General features: G+C 42.0%; 1 protein-coding gene across 2 annotated transcripts in view; it reads right to left on the bottom strand.

Moving 5' to 3' along the window:
* Window positions 1–19,765, bottom strand: part of LOC129763516 (hemicentin-1) — a 258,644-nt gene that overhangs the window by 53,410 nt on the left and 185,469 nt on the right. For both annotated transcript variants that reach the window (XM_055762656.1, XM_055762657.1), the window contains exons 4-7: window positions 16,570–16,680; window positions 16,289–16,492; window positions 16,043–16,194; window positions 12,632–12,776 (exon numbers count right to left, since the gene is read on the bottom strand). In XM_055762656.1, the coding sequence (XP_055618631.1) occupies window positions 12,632–12,776; window positions 16,043–16,194; window positions 16,289–16,492; window positions 16,570–16,680 (612 nt within the window). The remainder of the gene's footprint in view (window positions 1–12,631; window positions 12,777–16,042; window positions 16,195–16,288; window positions 16,493–16,569; window positions 16,681–19,765) is intronic.

Below are 19,765 nucleotides of genomic sequence, written 5' to 3'. Positions count from 1 at the left end.
GGAAACTATCCGAATAATGATTCACTATCCGGCCGGATACTAGAAAAAAATTAAAAATACTAACATAAGATAAATCATAACACAACAGCATTTGAAGATCATTCACACTTAATAAAAAATAAGGCGAGATGTTAGTATGTCAGAAATGTTATTAAAATTAAATAACTATCAACTCATAGCAGTATTGACTTTAGAATAGTACCCAAAATTGATAACCATTAGTAAATTATGATGAATGAATAATCATCAAATATAAGGATTTTCACATAACAGTCGATTTCGTTAGCATTTAGACTTTTTGCCTCATCGCTACATTGGCTAGAGAAAATTGCAACTTCGTCGTCCCAAAAGGTGTCATGAGATACGCGTGTAACATTTTATTCAGTTTCATCGTTTTCGTTTCGTTTAACAGGTGTTGGAGGCGGCGTCTCATGATATTTTTGTATGATCAAATATGATTTTTTTGTTTCACTGTTTCCGTTTCGAGAACTTCCGAATGGTTTGACTTGAAACTCGGGTCTGAAATGGTTGCTTAGATACGCACTACTCCATCAAGTCTGACAGTTGTTTAGTCGTCAAAATAATTTCGATTTGTAGTAAAGTAGGAGGTACACTTATAGACTATCATCCCTGAAGACAGTTCTAAGTTTTTTTTTGTAATCTCAATAAAAATAATTGATTGCTGTTCTCAAAACACGTGATTCTTACTCTGGCTCGGTCATTTCAATTACACTTACAAAAATCTCATTATTATGTAATAAAAGTCTATTATCAGAGAAAAAAACTGTTCCAGATTACATGAAGAAAAACATGATACACTATGAAACATTTATTATAAACGAAAAATTTAATATTTGTTCATATTTTTTTCAATTTTTTATCCGGCCAAACCACTATCCGTTTCATCACTACGACATACCATGAAGATCGTCTTGAAACTGAATCAAATCGGTTTGTTCGCCGTGTAGTTTCGAGTTTAGCGAATTCAGATACCAGGAAATATTTACAATGTAAACTAGACACTTATGCAAGCCAATCTTCCTACATAAAGATTACTTGCTTGAGCTTCCAAAACATTTTGTGTTCGTCTTCCAGTTAACTTCGGCTTACCAGTACACTGAAATGTAGGACAGAACAACCTCGTGAACAATACTTATTTTAAGAGTAGGTGTCGGTTCCTTGAATAAAGCTGCAACTTTGATGTAATTGTCATTGGTGGGAACCTTACTCATATACTACATGGACTGAAAAGTCCCGGAATTTCTTAACAGATGGCGCCACTAAAGTGAACAAGATTCATTTCGAGAGGTTCATCTGTCACTAGCTCATGCGTGAAGTTTCATTACATTTCGTTTATTTATTCACAAGCTATTGTTGTTTAAGTGTCACTACCTGAGCTTTCGTATAGAAAATGGAAAAAGAGGAATATCGTATTTTGATCAAATATTGCTCTTCAATGAAGTGTTTGATGGTATGTTATTCCACTTTTGCTCCTTCAAGAACAACACTTTATCGGTGATTTAGTGAATTTAAGGGGGTGTAGAGGCAGTGAATAATTCTAGTGTAGAGGCACGAATTTCGGAGGTTTTTTCGAGATCCGTTAAAATAAAACAGTCCACTGTTTATACTCTAGGAAAATATTCCCCTTCGTCTTCTTCTTTTCCTTTGTTCACGGAGACGTTACATCTTATGATTTCCCCTTCGTTGCTCGTCGATAAGTTGCTCGTTATTGACTCTCGCTGAAGCAAACTTTCATTCTTCGGGAGGAAATCGAATGAACAACATCGTTGCTGGGCGAGCTGGACGGCGAGGGATCGAATGCCTTTCTCAAGACAATGCGGTGGAGGAGTAATATTATGGATAAAGTAAAGTTTTCCAAGGGCCTCTTTGAAGACTAGAGACGAATGAACTGAAGATGTTTGGAGTCTCAAGCAAGGAAGGAAGGCAAACATTCAGTATCGTTCGATGTCTCTGGCATTGCAATCATTGCATCAAACTGACGCCATTGCATTAAGGTTCTGAGCTACACAATTGTGTGAGGAATCATCAAGCTAGGCTATCATCAGCTCACCAAGAAAATCAATGTTCTGCAATTTTATCAGTGATTTGGTTTCGCATGACGGTAGGAAAACTCTCTCCATAAAGGATGACAGCTAAGCCAATCTAGACTGGCAATATTAACAGAAAAGCAAATCGGAGATAAGTGTGTGTATATTTAGTTGCTTCAAGCCATCGATATATGGATATTCGTATGCATACGTGCGTGCTTCATAACCCGTGCGTAAAAATAGTGCGTCTTCGCTACGCTGAAACCACTTTTGTATCTGCTCTCATGTGCATTGGCCCTGTAACGATGCAACAATCGCCTTTTTTTATGATATGATTGACGATTGTTTGGTGTTGCAAATTATACAGTCGTAATGATAAATATGAACCAGGAGGGGAGATAGCGGGAGGTAAATATTTACGCTAGGGTATTGGTAATGAATCTCTGCTGAGGCAAATATTCAGCCTTTTACCCAGCAGTTAACATTGTTTGTTTTCTGTCATCTATGCATTGAACTGACGCTATGGTGAAGCAGGTGTTAAGGTTATACACCAAAAAATTATTTTGGGAATACCAAGTTATTCATTAAATTATATTAAGTTATTAATTTATTTGGGCTCGCGTGCCAGCCGCAAAACTGCTATCAACTAGGATTGAATTCGCGCTAATCTTGATTATAATGAAGCAGTGCTACTCTTTTCGAGGTTGTTGAGATTAACAGATAGAGTTCATTTCGTCTATTTAGTTACCAAGAAAGTAAATGTCGTTTCTGAAAATTTATATGTGATTTGGTTTCGCTAACCAGTAGCGAAACTTTCTCCACTAAGGATGACAGCTGCGCCTCGAGCATGTATTGTTCTGCGAGCACAAGAATGAATCATCAAACAATTATCGTCAAATGACCAAACTGGTAGAATGGTTATTTCAAAATTTTCGTAGCATTATAAAATAATATCCGCAGTTATAAACAAGCGGCTTAAATTAAACTACAGCGTAGTTCTAGGTAGTATATCTTGAACACAACCTCCTATATTTTTTCAAAATTGAGGTACCATGTCATCCGGACAACTGACAACAGCTCCAAAACAAGAATTCTGTTTAGCAGACTATAAAAAAACGAAATTGCATTCAACCAAAGCGAACCATGAACCCACAATATGGCATCGGACGACAGTGAAGAATGCAGATCCGAGGCTGGTCTTCATTTTTCATCAACTGTAACGAATCAAGTGTAACGTATTCATTTCCATTTATTAAGATATTATTTTGTCAATAACTCGATTATCCGGATTATCCGGAGTATTCATTTCTTTTTCACTCCGGACAATCGAGTCATAAAAAAAACGAAATTTCTTTTTCGAAAAATAATATCAACACTCCGGATAATCGAGTCAGAAAAAAAACGAAATTTCTCTCGGTAAACGTAATATAATAATGATTTGCACTTATTTATTAAACGGTTTTATCTGGGTTGACCCGTTTGTATGTTTGTGACTCTGTAACTTCGTAACTTTGTCTGTAGCGCTGTACCACATTAATAGAAATTTAACTCTCTTCTTGTTGACCGATTGATCTGAAATTTGGAACACATCTTTATCTCTGGTATCATTATAAAACTGCGCATTCCATGATCTTGAAAATCCATGATGGCGGCCGCTACAAAATGGCGGATTACATATTTTCTCAGACCACTTCAATGTTAGTATCAAATGGAAGGGCTTGACTAGTAGAACACAGTTATTTATGAAAAATGCAAATTCCGGATCGAATTCTGGATAAGCTGGAGTCTCCGGATAATCGAGTCTGACCTGTATTACGTTTGACATCCTGTTTGTAATACGTGATTTGATAGATTTGATCAGACACAGTCAACTAGTGGGAGCCCAAACTTCAAATTGAAATATCTCAAAATAATGTTTTTGGCGCTTGGTTCGTTTTGGCAGAACCCCGACCATATGAACTTACAAATAAAAAAAAATAAATTTGAATTTTTCATCAAATGCGACATTTATTTTTTTGGAAGAACTGCATGATCTTACACAGTAGATCCTAAATAGAACGCTTATAGTGAAACACTCATCAACCTGTTTCATTTTCAACGAATTAAAAAAAACCGCTCTAAAATAGCGGTTGACATAAAAATGACTCCCAAATTAATATCGTACATTTTAATCAGCCCTCAAAAATTGTGTATTACCAGATACCTTCAGAAGTCTTTGGTTAAGCAAAGTTTGAAAATAATATTCCAAGTTCGCCGTAAAAAAAACTTTTTGTTGATGAAAAATAGTTGCCATGGGATAAGAGGTTAAGTTGCATAATCTGTTGATCAACTGTTGATTTTTGTGTTTATTGGCTACCTGGGCAGTTATGGCTCGTTGGATAGAGTTTGCGTTATTTTTGTAGTGCATTTTCTGCACCACTTCCCCTATTTCATTCTGTTGTTCTATCCTATCTCACCTGTTTCATCCATCTCTTCATTTCTTTTTGACATTCAGTTTAAACGTGACGTTTTGTTTCCTCTCGATCGATCTAACGTAAAATATGCAAAGGTATGTATAACATATGAATATTAATTTCATTAACGTCTGAAAAAGGTCATCACACTGTTTGGATATAGATTTCGGTACGCATTTAGTGTGGAAGTTATAATGAAGTGTGCTAACCTGTGTCACAGACGATTCTTCGTACCAACCGCTCTCATGATTGTCCAACATATCAAATGAATGATGCACAATTTGAGGAAAAATCAAACACTGTTCAAATAATGATCCTAGAAGCCAAATTCTCGAAGCATATTCCATCGTCATAATCCCTTTCGACTGGAATAACCCTTCAGAAGGATTTGAACCGCACTGTTTGAAGTACCTGCAAGAAAAGAAGAAAAGCCAAGTGGCCAATGGAAGGGAAGCAAATAATCAATCGTGGATTTATCGCCTCATTTTGCATTCCACCAACTACGATTTATGACTACTCCATCTGGGGGTGTCGAATGGGAGCTTATGTATGCAGTGCAATGCAATGAGCCGTGTCATAGAGGCTACTTGATTGCTTCGTCTGTGTATGAACGCACTTATATACTCAGCTTTACGTTTAATTGCCGAACTCTCGTTCCACTGAATTTGTGCTGCTGAATGAATTTCTCATAATGTCTGCAGTGAGATCACGTCAACATTCGTTAAAATCTGCACTAAAGCTCAGTAATTATGGATTAGAATTTAACAAACGTTAATGAAGTGGATTGTCAGTAAATAGTAGATACATCTCAGTTTTTCACTCTCAGAAGAACCACGCCGTTTTTAACTCGCGTTATTGCAATCGCAGATTGGTTATGATGTTGATGAAGATGGTACTTCGAGAGACCAAAAGAATTGGATATTTGTAAAGGGTGTGTCACATCAAATTGCATCACGGAAAAAACGCTGTAGAAATTCGCCCAGTAGACCGATCCTTTTGAAAATTTTAGACAGTAAAATAAAAACTATTAAACAACTTTTGGCATTTTCTTTTTATTCATACTTCGAGCCCAAGCCCGTATGCTCGCACCTTCCTCTTTACCCCGTTCATAAGGTTCTGTACAACGTCAGGTTGTAGTTTTTTTTTGAACAGAAATCCATTTTCTCTTGAAGTCCGCCTCCGATTTGACAACTTTTGGGTTCTTCCGGAGGGCCTGCTTCATAAACGCCCAATATTTCTCTATTGGGCGAAGCTCCGGCGCGTTGGGCGGGTTCATTTCTTTTGGCACGAAGGTGACCCCGTTGGCTTCGTACCACTCCAACACGTCCTTTGAATAGTGGCACGAAGCGAGATCCGGCCAGAAGATGGTCGGGCCCTCGTGCTGCTTCAATAGTGGTAGTAAGCGCTTCTATAGGCACTCCTCAAGGTAAACCTGCCCGTTTACCGTGCCGGTCATCACGAAGGGGGCGCTCCGCTTTCCGCAAGAGCAGATCGCTTGCCACACCATGTACTTTTTGGCAAACTTGGATAGTTTCTGCTTGCGAATCTCTTCCGGAACGCTGAATTTGTCCTCTGTGGAGAAGAACAACAGGCCCGGCAGCTGACGAAAGTCCGCTTTGACGTAGGTTTCGTCGTCCATTACCGGGCAATGCGGCTTCGTCAGCATTTCGGTGTACAATTTCCGGGCTCGCGTCTTCCCCACCATGTTTTGCCTTTCGTCGCGGTTAGGAGCCTTCTGAACCTTGTATGTACGCAGGCCCTCCCGCTGCTTGGTCCGCTGGACGAATGAACTTGACAAATTCAGCTTATTGGCGACATCCCGGACCGAACTTCTCGGATCACGTCTAAACTGCTTAACTACGCGCTTGTGATCTTCTTCACTGACGGAGCATCCATTTTTGCCGTTCTTCACCTTCACCGGTCGATGGTTAGGTTCTCGAAGTATCGTTTTAGTACTCTGCTGGCCGTGGATTGGACGATTCCCAGCATCTTACCGATGTCCCGATGTGACAACTCCGGATTCTCGAAATGAGTGCACAGGATTAATTCACGACGCTCTTTTTCGTTCGACGACATTTTTCCAAATTTACGTAAAATTGACAATGAAGCATGGCCAACGTGATCTATACACTCTTATCTGATTATAAGCGACAGCTGAAGATATAATTCCTAATAATTAAATTTCTACAGCGTTTTTTCCGTGATGCAATTTGATGTGACACACCCTTTATTCAAAAGATTTGAAGTATATTCGTTTTTTTAGTTTCCACAAATACTTGCTAACTGTATCTTTCTTAATTCTCAAGCCAAACAAATGTTATGAGATATTTTAATTGTAATGTTTGTACCTTTCAAATATATGTAGAACACACTAACACACACACACACACTAACACACACACACACACACATACACACACAAAACTGCGGTGGTCCTGACAGATCGAAATTGTGCAGGAAGTGCGGGACGGAAGGTCACGTTGCTAGAGACTGCACAAAGCAATCGAGGTGCATGTTGTGCAAGGAGGATGACGGAAACGACCACGTCACAGGTAGCTTCAAATGTCCGGCGTACAAAAAGGCGATTGCGGGTTCGCAGTAATGGAGGTTACCCAGCTCAACCTCAATCATTGCGACATAGCACAGCAATTGTTGTGGCAGTCAACAACTGAAACTAAATGCGACGTTGCAATGATCGCAGAACCGTACCGAGTTCCTCGCGATAACGGAAAATGGGTGGTGGATAAAGCAGGGATGGCTGCAATACTAGTGATGGGAAGGTACCCCATCCAAGAAGTGGTGGAAAGCTCACAGGAAGGTTTCGTGATCGTCAAAATCAACGGAATCTTCATGTGTAGTTGCTATGCACCCCCAAGATGGTCAGCGGAGCAGTTTCACGAGATGTTGAACGTACTCACGGATAAGGTCAGCGGCCGCAAACCAGTCATCATCGGAGGAGACTTCAACGCCTGGGCTGAGGAGTGGGGAAGCAGATGCACCAACGCCAGGGGGTACAGCCTACTATAAGCCTTCGCAAAACTAGACGTCACACTTCTGAACGAAGGCACTAGCAGCACCTTTCGAAGGGACGGCCGCGAATCCATCATCGATGTAACTTTCTGCAGTCCATCACTGGCGGCTAATACGAAGTGGAGAGTGTCGGAGGGATACACACACAGCGACCACCAGGCAATCCTGTATAGTGTCGGCCAACGGAATCCCGCAGCGGTACGGAATACAAAAACCTTTGAGCGGAAGTGGAGGACAAAGGTTTTTGACAAGGAGCTTTTGGTCGAAGCACTATGCATAGACAGCAGAACTCTTAATCTGAGCGCCGACGGGCTGACAGGAACATTGGTGAGGGCATGCGATACAGCGATGCCGAGAAGACTGAACCCGACGAATGAACGACGTCCAGCCTACTGGTGGAACGAGACACTCAGCATCCTCCGCGCTAACTGTCTACGAGCCAGAAGAAGAGTCCAGAGGGCACGAACCGATGTAGAGAGAGAGGAGCACCGCGCGTCTTTCCGAGCGACCAGAGCCGCCTTGAAACGAGAGATACGTAGGAGCAAATCGAACTGCTATAGGGAGCTGTGTCGAGACGTCGACGCAAATCCTTGGGGTGAAGCATATCGAATCGTGATGGCGAAATTCCGTAGTTCAACGACTCCCATGGAATTATGTCCGGAAAAACTCGAGGTCATTGTGAATGGACTCTTTCCGCAGCACGACCCACCGACGTGGCCACCCACACTGTACGGTGAGGACGAAGCAGAGAACGCACAAATCACCAACGAAGAACTCATCGCGGTGGCAAAAGGTCTAAAGTTGAAAAAAGCACCCGGCCCTGACGGAATCCCCAATGTGGCCCTGAAATCGGCGATCCTTGCTTTCCCCGACATGTTCAGGGTGGTGCTGCAGAAATGCCTGGATGACGGTCTCTTCCCTGCGGAATGGAAGATACAAAAGTTGGTGCTGCTCCCGAAACCAGGAAAGCCACCTAGAGATCCAGCGTCGTATAGGCCTATTTGTTTGTTGGATACTTTGGGAAAGCTCTTGGAAAGGGTTATTCTCAACAGACTGGTGAAATGCACGGAGGATGACCACGGATTGTCAAAAATGCAGTTCGGGTTCCGGAAAGGAAAGTCGACAGTGGACGCTATTCGGACAGTTATCGAGAAAGCTCAGGTCTCGCTTAAACAAAAACGAAGAGGCGACCGTTACTGCGCGGTGATTTTGATTGACGTGAAGAACGCCTTCAATAGTGCCAGCTGGGAGGCCATCGCCGAGGCGCTACACAGATTGAAGGTCCCTGGCTACCTGTACAGGATACTGAGAAGTTATTTCCAGAATCGGATCCTGGTATACAACACAGACAGGGGACAGATAGTGAAGAATATCTCGGCGGGAGTTCCACAAGGTTCCATCCTAGGTCCCACGCTTTGGAACACGATGTACGACGGTGTTCTAAGGCTGAAGCTACCCAGAGGTGTGGAGATCGTGGGCTTCGCGGACGACATCGTAACAACGGTAATCGGCGAGACGCTTCAGGAGGTGGAAATGTTGGCGACTGAGGCTGTAGACATGATCGGTAGTTGGATGGACAGCGTAAAGCTCCAGATGGCACATCACAAAACCGAGGTGCTGTTAGTGAGCAATCGTAAGGCAGTGCTGCGGGCAGAGGTATCGGTCGGAGGACATACCATCGTTTCGAAGCGGGCGGTGAAGTACCTCGGAGTCATGATCGACGACCGGCTGAACTTCAACCAGCACGTCGACTATGCATGTGGGAAGGCGTCAAAGGCCATCAACGTGGTGGCGAGGATCATGCCAAATAGCTTTGGCCCAAGCAGCAGCAAGAGGCGTCTCTTGGCAAGTGCATCTTCGTCGATACTGAGGTATGGTGGCCCTGCCTGGTTGGCGGCTCTGGAAACCCACCGAAATCGGAGGAAGCTGAACAGCACATTCCGACTCATGGCCATGCGAGTCGTAAGTGCTTATAGGACCATTTCGACAGAAGCTGTGTGTGTAATCGCCGGAATGATTCCCATCTGCATCACTCTGGCGGAAGATAGCGAGTGCTACAAGCGACGGGAAAGCAGAGGTATCCGGAAATTGATGAGAGCGGAGTCGTTGGACAAATGGCAGTATGAATGGGATACGGCAGAAAATGGTAGATGGACGTACAGGCTGATACCGGTACTTTCGACCTGGTTGAACAGGAAACACGGTGAAGTTAACTTTTACTTGACGCAGTTTCTGTCTAGGCATGGCTGTTTCAGGCAATATCTACACCGGTTCGGGCACGCAGTTTCACCCCTCTGTCCGGAGTGTAGAGATATGGAGGAAACACCGGAGCACGTCGTTTTTGTCTGTCCCAGGTTCACCGAAAGGCGCGAGGGGCTGTCTGCACTTCATGTCGGGAATATTGTGGAGGAGATGTGTCGCGACGAGATGATCTGGAATGCTGTGAGCAGTACAATCACACAAATCATGTCGGAGCTGCAGCGAAGGTGGAGGGCTGACCAAAGTGCTGACAACGTCCGACGGTGAAAGGTGAACAACGGCGACGGCTGTTGCAAGAGATGGTACCTCACAAGAGTAGCTGTGACGGGGTGCGCGTTGTGTTGGAGGGCACCACCTAATCGGCTCTCCGCTGGGAAGAGAAATCCTGCGAGGGTGACTGTGACGGGTCGCGCGTCAAGTTGGAGGGCGCTTCCTAATCGGTGCACGTCTCGACAGGTAAACGGATGCCGATTTAATAACTACGACGGAGTGAGTGTCAAGGAGGGCGTCTTCAAACTGGTGTATACCCCACGAGAGCTGCTGTGATGGAGTGTGCGTCATGTTGGAGGGCACTACCTAATCGGCGCTCCGATGGGAAGAGAAATCCTGCGAGGGTGACTGTGACGGGGCGCGCGTCAAGTTGGAGGGCGCTTCCTAATCGGTGCACGTCTCGACAGGTAAACGGATAATGCCGCGGAGAACAGCAAAAGGCCTGCCTGACAACGCCTGATCGTGGCCTGGATGGAGGAACACCGCGAACATCTCGAAGGAACGAGCATCAAGGATGAAGCCACGATCAAAATGGTGAATACCCCACGAGAGTAGCTGTGACGGAGTGCGCGTCAGGTTGGAGGGCACTGCCTAATCGGCGCTCCGTTGGGAAGAGAAATCCTGCGAGGGTGACTGTGACGGGGCGCGCGTCAAGTTGGAGGGCGCTTCCTAATCGGTTCACGTCTCGACAGGTGAGAAACCCCGCGAGGGTGGCTGTGACGGGTTGCGCGTCAAGTTGGAGGGCAATTCCTAATCGGTTCACGTCTCGACGGGTAAATTCAAAATGCCTGCGAAGAGGACATCAGCGCAGTGGAATTAATAACGAATAGAAAGGAAGAAAAATATTGAGAAAAAGGGAAGGACAACGCTAGTTAGCGTTGAAAACTCGAGAAGTGCATGAGCACAGCCGCCCCCTGAAGTAGTCGCCTAGATGTGGTCCCAGGGGGAATAAGGCAACGAGTAGAGGGCTTGGTTTTTGTGGGTGCGATCCCCACTCGACGTCTGGGTTAACCCTTCCCAGGTAGTGCTGGTAGAGCGTTCCTCACCTCTTTAAAAAAAAAACAGGAAGTGGGTTATATCTATGGGATAACCGCAAGGGTGACGTAGGACTATCGTTGATTTAGAGATCATTTGTATGAAGTTGAATCTGAATTCATTCTGAATGAATGAATATTTGGAGAACTTCGAAAACGAGAGCGTTACGTTGGAGGCACAAGGTTTTATGCATCCAATATTGGATACGGAAATATCCTACTGATGGGGAAGAATAATCTTCAGAAGCTATCCTGTTGATTGCGATTGATTGAAAAATCACAAAACCTAATGTATTTGGTCACAGTGTTACATGGATAGAAAACATTAAAATAAACTTTTTCACATGAATGTAATTTTAAATTCCCAGAGGAACTGGCAGATTATTTTCAGTAACGATTAGATGTTTCCACATTTTCCTCGATACTGGAAGCCCACCAGTGGTTAATGCTAACTCGATAACCATCTGTTAATAGCACTTGATTGAAACATATTTGGTCACAGTGTTACATGGATAGAAAACATTCAAATAAACTCTTTCACATGAATGTATTTTTAAATTCCTAGAGGAACTGGCAGATTATTTTCCGGATCTTTCTCTATCCAAACGGAAAGAATTCCGTGAGTGTATGTGTGTGTGTGTAGCGGCTGCTTCGAGATCTTCCCGGGGAACCGTTTGTAGCATCACTCTCCTCCTGATGGATTCCCTTCTGGCCTAAGGTGCACAAACAGGCTCTTGGTGACACCGTTCATCCGCGCTTTCATGATAAATGAAGAGCTTCACCACAACAGCGACAACATGCTCCAATCGCTATTCAATTAGAACTGAGTGGATTTCCGAGCGGCGCTCGCTTATATACCGATTGGTGATTTTAATAGCCTATTTTGAAAGCAAATTTAAGACTATTGAAACAAGTTTTTGGATCAGAAAGTAACAAGTATAGAACGCGTAGACATTTTATCTTTCGAATGAAGTGTTTATCATACCATTTCGTTCAGTTGTTTAGGAGCTATTAACACTCAAAATCTCGGTCTCCGGCGTAACGCTTTCGTTTTCGAAACTTTGATTTTACACCCCGGTATAGAAATGAAAGACGTAGTCCTACGTCAAAAAAAACACACACACACACACATTTTTGTTGAACTCGAGGCTTTTACACTAACAAAAAATCCTAATGCAGTTCTCCATTAAAATTGAACAGAAATTATACAATCGAAGGAAGAAAGCAGTTTCAATGATAATGCGTATTGAACAATATCGTCTTCTTTTCCTTTCATCCATTATCATTCAATTTCCCACCTTACTTGGACTTCATGAATTCTATCCAGTGAAAGAAAAATAGCACTGCGTCTTTGCGGACTTCATAATAAATTCTTCTCCTTTTTTATCGATCTGGGCTGATACAACAAAAATACAAAAGATAACGATAGCTCAGGTGATGAACGGGAAATTGGGATGCAGAGGGGCAAAAAAGTAATGATTTTTCTCTCTATCGAATCGTTGAACCGCTTGAGGAAAATGATAATGATAATACTCACAGTGCACTACCAGCCGCCACTTGTCCTCGATGGCACTGTCTGGGATGAGGGGATTCTCCGCCCGGCAGGTCAGGTATTTTCCGTCATCATCCACGGTCGGTGTGAGCGATAGGACACTTAGGGACTGATTTCCGTTCTCGGCAAACTGTTGAATCAAAGAAAGGGATCAGATTTTCAATGGAAATTTTGAAATGAATGAACGTTTGAATTTTTTTTCCGAGCATGTTTTGTGTATTCAGTGAACCGTCAAATGCGAAAATATCAAAGAAACATCAGCAAGAGAAACACAAAAATGCATTAAAGAAGCTGCGGATTTTCAAACTTTCTTCCATTCAGACACGAATAACATTTTATCCGTTCAGCACGTATTTTCCGTCATCATCCACGGTATTTTCGGATTTAGTCGGCTCACTACGAGTTCAGGAGGGATGAAGCCACTAAAATTATGAATAATGAGAACAACGAATAATTCTCAGAGACACGTTTGTCGTATATACGCTAACATAGTAAGCTATAGCAGAAATATTTATCTTTTTTAAAATATTTTTTTTAAATTTAAATTATTAAAAAATTATAAGAGGTTGTATCTAAAACACCATCGCATTGATGACGTAGAACTGCGCTGTAGGTTAATTGAAGTCGCTTTTTTATAACTGCGAATATTATTTTCTAATGCTACGAAATTTTAGAAATAACCATTCTACCAGTTTGGTCGCCCTGAAATATTTTTTTTATTGTAGAATCATTTGATGATTCATTCTTGTCCTCGCAGAACAATACATGCTTGAGATAAGCGCAGTTATCATCCTTAGTGGAGAAAGTTTTGCTACTGGCAAGTGAAACCAAATCACATAAAAAATTCCAGAACGACATTTACTTTCTTGGTGACTAAATAAACGAAATAAACTCTTTCTGTTAATCTCAACAACCTCGAAAAGAGTAGTATTGCTTCATTATGATCGATATTAGCGCAAGTGCAATCCTAGTTGAAGGGAGTTCTGGAACTGGCACGCAAACCCAAATAAATTAATAACTTATTATAACTTATTGAATAACTTGGTATTCCCCAGATAATTTTTTGGGCATTCTTAACATCTGCTTTACCATAGCGTCAGTTCAATGCATCGATGTCATGTCAAAGGCACCAACGAAACCTTTATGATGACGGAAAACAAACAATGTCAACTACTCGGAAAAAGGCTGAATAATTGCCACAGCAGAGATTCATTACTAATACTCTAGCGCAAATATTTCCCCCCTGCTATCTCCCCTCCCTGTTTATATTTATCATTGCGACTGCATAATTTGCAACACCAAACGCACGCACGTACGCACACAAAATCCATATATCGATGGCTAGAAGCAATTAAATATACACACACATATCTCCGTTTTGCGTTTCGTAATGCTAGAGACATAAGCGAATCAGTAATTTGGTCGCGTCCACAGCTCAATCCAAAACTAAGACATGTGAGATTTTAAACTTCTTCAGTTCAGTTCATTGGAAAAATTTACTTTTTCCTCGTATTACTCCTCCATCCCCATTGCTTGAGAAAGGCATTCGATCCCTCACCGTCCAGCTCGCCCAGCAACGCTGTTGAAATGAATAAAAGTTTGCCTCAGCGAGATCCACTGTTTATACTCTAGGCAAATATTCCCCTTCGTTCTTCTTCTTTTCCTTTGTACATGGAGACTTTAAATATTACGATTTCCCCTTCGTTGCTCGTCGATAAGTTGTCCGTTATTGACAGCTCTGTTCGGGAAAGCACACAAATGGACAGAACAAATGTATGGGAAAATTGAAATGCTTATAGTTTTCATGAATTCTTACCATTTACACACCATGGGATTGTAATGTATAGCATATCAAACAAATCTTAGAAAATGTCCGATTCGTTTGGTATGTAAATCGCCAGAATCCGTTCATGACAAAAATAGTTATTAACGTTAATTTTATTTCATAAAAAACGTGACCTGTTTAAGGGTGCCACCTAATAAAAGACGTAGTTCTACGTCAAAATTTGGTTCATCTGTATGTTTACAATATGTTTATAAACAATCAATATTTTTCGTCATAAATCGGTCGTCGAAATGAAGTAGTCTGAAGCTTATGTTATTCAGAAATTAAGCATTAAACATTTAAACTTTTACTGATTGTAACGTATCCAATTAAATCGTTTGATAGGGTTCCCGGAATAAATCGCCACAGAAAACGACTGCAACAGAAACCACCGCTTATAAAATGTGTAGTAGGCTATAAATATTGTGGCGCGGTATTGTATTTCAAAACAAGAATTAACCGGGCAAACGTATCGCCCCAGGCAAACGTAACGCCCCGGGCAGACGTATACCGTCCGACGCTCGCTAGAGCTCGGTCGGACATTGCTAAAGGATCGTATCCTATGTTTCAAACTAACCGGGCAATCAGTGGATCCCAGGTTTGCGTGCGAGACACCGCCGCTTCCGACGGCGGGTCGGCGGTGGACTCGGATTGCGTCATCTTGGCGGCATGGGCCGCCTCGATTCCTTATCCTCGCCAAATGGGGACTTCGTCCCCATTACATTGTCCTCAGAATAAATTTCGAAAAACGAGAACAAGAGAATAAATTTATAATAGAAATGTGAGGCACATGATGTTTTTCCCGCGCCAAATATTTCTAGCCTACTACACTTTTTCTAAGCGGTTGTTTCTGTTGCAGTTGTTTACTGTGGCGATTTATTCCGGTCACCGTTTGATAGTTATCTTCATTGCCATTTTTACATAATCTCAAGATAATGTCAACAAAAATCGACAAAGCTCGTATATCTTGACTAAATAATTGGAAAATTTGCCTTACGGCAGATCTGTTTCGTTTCATATAAACAGACAGGTGTGATAATATTGTTCTATGTTCAAGATACATATCGAATTTAGGACACTTGCTTGTACTCTTGCTCTCCAATGTAGAAACCAGACAAAATGCACAGCCTGTTAGAGGCAATTGCAATTTTTTAGGCTTCATCTCTGCATTGCCAATGTTGGGCTTGGTTTACGTCCGGTGAATTTTGAACAAATAGAATGCTGCAGAGGCTATAATTTCCATTCACAGTCCATGGTAAGGATTGCATCGCTGCGTATCGCATCAGTACACTGAATCCGGCTATTCGTATTCACCAAATGAACGAAAAGAAATCATTCCTGCTGTCAAAACACATCAATCCAGGATAAAATCGATTTCCAACAACTTTGCTCGCGAAAGCTACTGTACCCAGGAAAAGGGAACAAAGTTCAGTATTGAAATCGCTTTTCGATAACCACGAATTATCTCAACGATATCGCGGAATCACATCCGCAAAATGCATCCATATTTGGTATTTGGTATTTTCCCCTGATAATTTCCGAAGTGTAAACTTCATCAGGTGCATACTTACATTCTTGCTCAAACGCTTCAGCTGCCGGGCTCCCTTCCACCATGAAATCATCGCTTCCGGCCGCGAACCAGAACTCTTGCATTCGATATCGTACCGCTTGTCAGCAGAAACGAATTTCTCCTTGACCAAGATATGAACAGCTACCGGTTTTACTGTCGAGAGAAAGCCAAAAAATAAACCCTAGTGATCTGGAAAATACATATTGTCCGGATTCAAAACAGAGTCACGGGGGGTAAAAACACTTACAATTAACGTCCAACACAACCACTTTGTTATTCGGCGGAGTCAGATTTGTGTTGCTGGCTACACACATCAACCGGGCGTCTAGATGCTGCCGCCCAATATTCGGATATGAAAGATGATTGACCGTTGTTCCGTCCGGCCGGGTTTCGTATGATTCGTCTATCACGGTGTTATCCAGATACCAGGTCACGTTCGGGCGAGGACGACCTGTGAGCCACAAAATAGAGCAAAAAGAGCTCTCGGGTGAGGATACAAAATTTCACAACCGCTCGGTTCTGGCTTACCTCCTTTCACTTCACAGACCAGTTGAATATCGCTGCCCTCGCTATACGGTTCGACGGTGTTGGTTTTCTCCCGGCGCCTCGAGTCGTAGATGATAGGTCGATCCGGCGGAACTGAAATCAGAGCGGGAATTATTCGCACTTTCGATCGCTTCTGTAATATTCTCTAAAGCAAGGGCGAGGATTTCACTGCGAACAACGCTCAAAAGGTTTATAATAGTCAGTGGGATCTCCTAATGTGGTTATAAAGTGTAATCAATTATGATGCACTAGGTGCTGTCTATTCGTTGAACACAACATGGTTTGTGTAAATGACTGTTTCCGTACTTCCCATCAATGTTAACAGATTTGTTATTCGTAGAATGAATTTCATTGCAATAACCACTAGGGGGTGACACCCAATGCGAAAAATCACTATTAATTATGAAAGAGTGACATTCATTTCATTCCCTCGTGTTCATCACATGCATTCTAGATGTTTTCCCGGTATTCGCTGAGCTTTTCTGCGCAATAGCGCTATGTAGCTGGCTATCTAGGCGTAATCAATTCCAGAATGGAAAAGTAATTGCAATCAACGAGTGTAATGAAAAATATCAAGGAAGGGTTGATTTATTCAACTTTGATACTCTCTGTTTCACTAAACGTAATAACACGTTGGGCTGAAAAAAAAATCCAATTTTATTTTCGATCGTTTATATCGTTTAGTGTTACCTATATATAAAACACCATAAAAAAATTAGTTATTGGGAAACATGTACAACACTCAAAAATGGTCTCGTTGCAGACATTTATTTTTTTTTATTTATTTATTTCATCTGACTATATATTCTTCTTCTTCTTCAATGGCACTAACGTTCCTAGAGGAACTTCGCCGTCTCAACGTAGTATTACTTGCGTCATTTTTATTAGTACTTAGTTGAGATTTCTATGCCAAATAACACGCCTTGAATGCATTCTGAGTGGCAAGCTCTAGAATACGCGTGATCACAGTGCAAGTCGGAGGAAATTTCTTTGACGAAAAATTCCCCCGACCAGAACGGGAATCGAACCCGAACACCCGGCATGTTAGTTATGACGCTAACCACTCGGCCACGGGAGCACATCTGACTATATATCGTCATATTGAAAAATTGGCGGGGAAAAGCCAAAATGGCATAAAAATCCCACATCTTTACATCATACATTGAAAGGAGCACATAAAAACATATCATGGTCAAAATATAAACATTAATATAAACATAATCATTTAGCACAACTCATCGTTGGAAGCGTCTTCGTCCAGCATTCATTCTTGATTCAGTGGTCCATGTTGAATCCGGCAACGGAAAGCTTCGGCAGATTGGTGGAAGTCGAAGAATTCATAAAACACATTAAATCGTGCTGACATAAAGCGAATAGGGTCGTGTAAGCTGTAGTTCGCCAAACGTGGTCCAAGATGAAGGAAGCTTCTTGCGCGAAGGACTCTCTCAGGTGCATAGATGTATATCTCCGCAAGAATACCAGGACTATCAATTTCTCCCAAAAGCACTTTGGCTGCAAACAATGCCTGGCTTACCTTCCTTCTATTCTGGAATGTATCAAGTCCCAGTAATTGGCAGCGAGCCTTGTAGGGTGGGAGATTAATTGGATCATTCCATGGAAGAGTACGTAGAGCATAACGGACGAATTTTCTTTGAATTGATTCGATTCTTTCCACCCACAATGTTTGATAGTGGCACCAAACCACCACGCCGAATTCCAGAACCGATCGAACAAGCGTACAGAATAATGCTTTCAGGCAAGTGGGATCGCGAAATTGATCCGAAATTTTGAAGATGAATTCGAGAAGCTTATTGGCCTTGGATTAAAGTGACCAGATGGTCAGAGGTCTACCGCGGGACACAAAAAACAAAACGTTATATATATATATATATATATATATATATATATATATATATATATATATATATATATATATATATATATATATATATATATATATATAATGGGATATATATAACGTTTTGTTTTTTGTGTCCCGCGTGTGAAAATAAACCATAGTTTAGCAAGTCTCATTTATTCATGAAACTCTTAACATGTGTCCTTGCAATGAAACCTGATTTGTATTATTTCTTTCTAAGTATCGTCACTCGGTTGTGATTTTTTGGTGGTTTAGGTTTTGTTTACGCCTGAAAATCACTCGCTCAGACTGAGCATTTAAGCCTGGCAAGCAAGATTCAAATTCTACAATTTTCTCGAAAATTCCAATCCAATTTTTATCCATTTTAGTGTTATCGTATGCATTAAAAAAAATGGAATATTGTCGGATGGCGATGAAAAAAAAAAGACGGGTGGGTAATGTCGGGGACATAACCGGAGTGACGTAGGACTATACAAAGGGGACAGCTTTTGTTAAATATATATTTTAAATGTATTGTTTTATTTTCTTCTCCTACGTGAATACCTACCTATCTACCTGAAAAATGGATTAGTTTACTGTTTACTCTTTATGAATATGTTGATGGTTATGAGAAGAACCTTTGGTGTTGTGTTTTTGTTATCACTCGATACTCCCATCTTGTTCGGTTAAACCTTCCTGTTTAGCTATTGCGTTTGCCACTCGCCACAGCTTTCACAGTTCGAAAATTTCTTCCCATCCAGCTTGTGACATGTTGTTCAGTAAATTACATTTAATGCGACGTGCCGGAGAAACACTTTGCCACTCATTGAAACTAATTGTTGCCTTGATGAGCGCCGAACCGAAGCTGCTCTGTTCTTGATGCGGGTTTTCTGATTGTCGTGAGCAGCTTTGCAAGCCAACTCGAGCACTCCGACGGCCGAGACTCTATAATCGCTGTTAGGTATACTGGTGCTCCGGCACCAATCCGTTCGGCCTAGTTACCCTTGCGGAGCAATCAGTGAATGCGATCAACAGGGAACTGGAGACCTGCACGGTTCGAGTGAGACTTTGTCTTTCCCTTAACTTGTCCTCCTTTGTTACGTCCACGATGCCGATGCCGTACGGTTTGAAAGAAAATAAGATATTTTTTTGGGGTCCGCGTGTTTTATACTCGAGCGGTACACACTCACAGGATAGAGACAAATCGGCAGACTCAGCCAAAGGGGCGAGTCCAACGAGACGAACGAATGAGCGTTAAAAGGGAGCGATGGCAAAAAAATACATTCATTACGATTTGTTCGCTCGTTGGATTCACATACA

Source organism: Toxorhynchites rutilus, chromosome 1 (assembly GCF_029784135.1).
Source record: "Toxorhynchites rutilus septentrionalis strain SRP chromosome 1, ASM2978413v1, whole genome shotgun sequence".
Taxonomy (NCBI): Eukaryota; Metazoa; Arthropoda; class Insecta; order Diptera; family Culicidae; genus Toxorhynchites; species Toxorhynchites rutilus.
The sequence above is the reverse complement of the archived record's forward strand: the minus strand, read 5'-3'. Positions and strand labels throughout refer to the sequence as shown.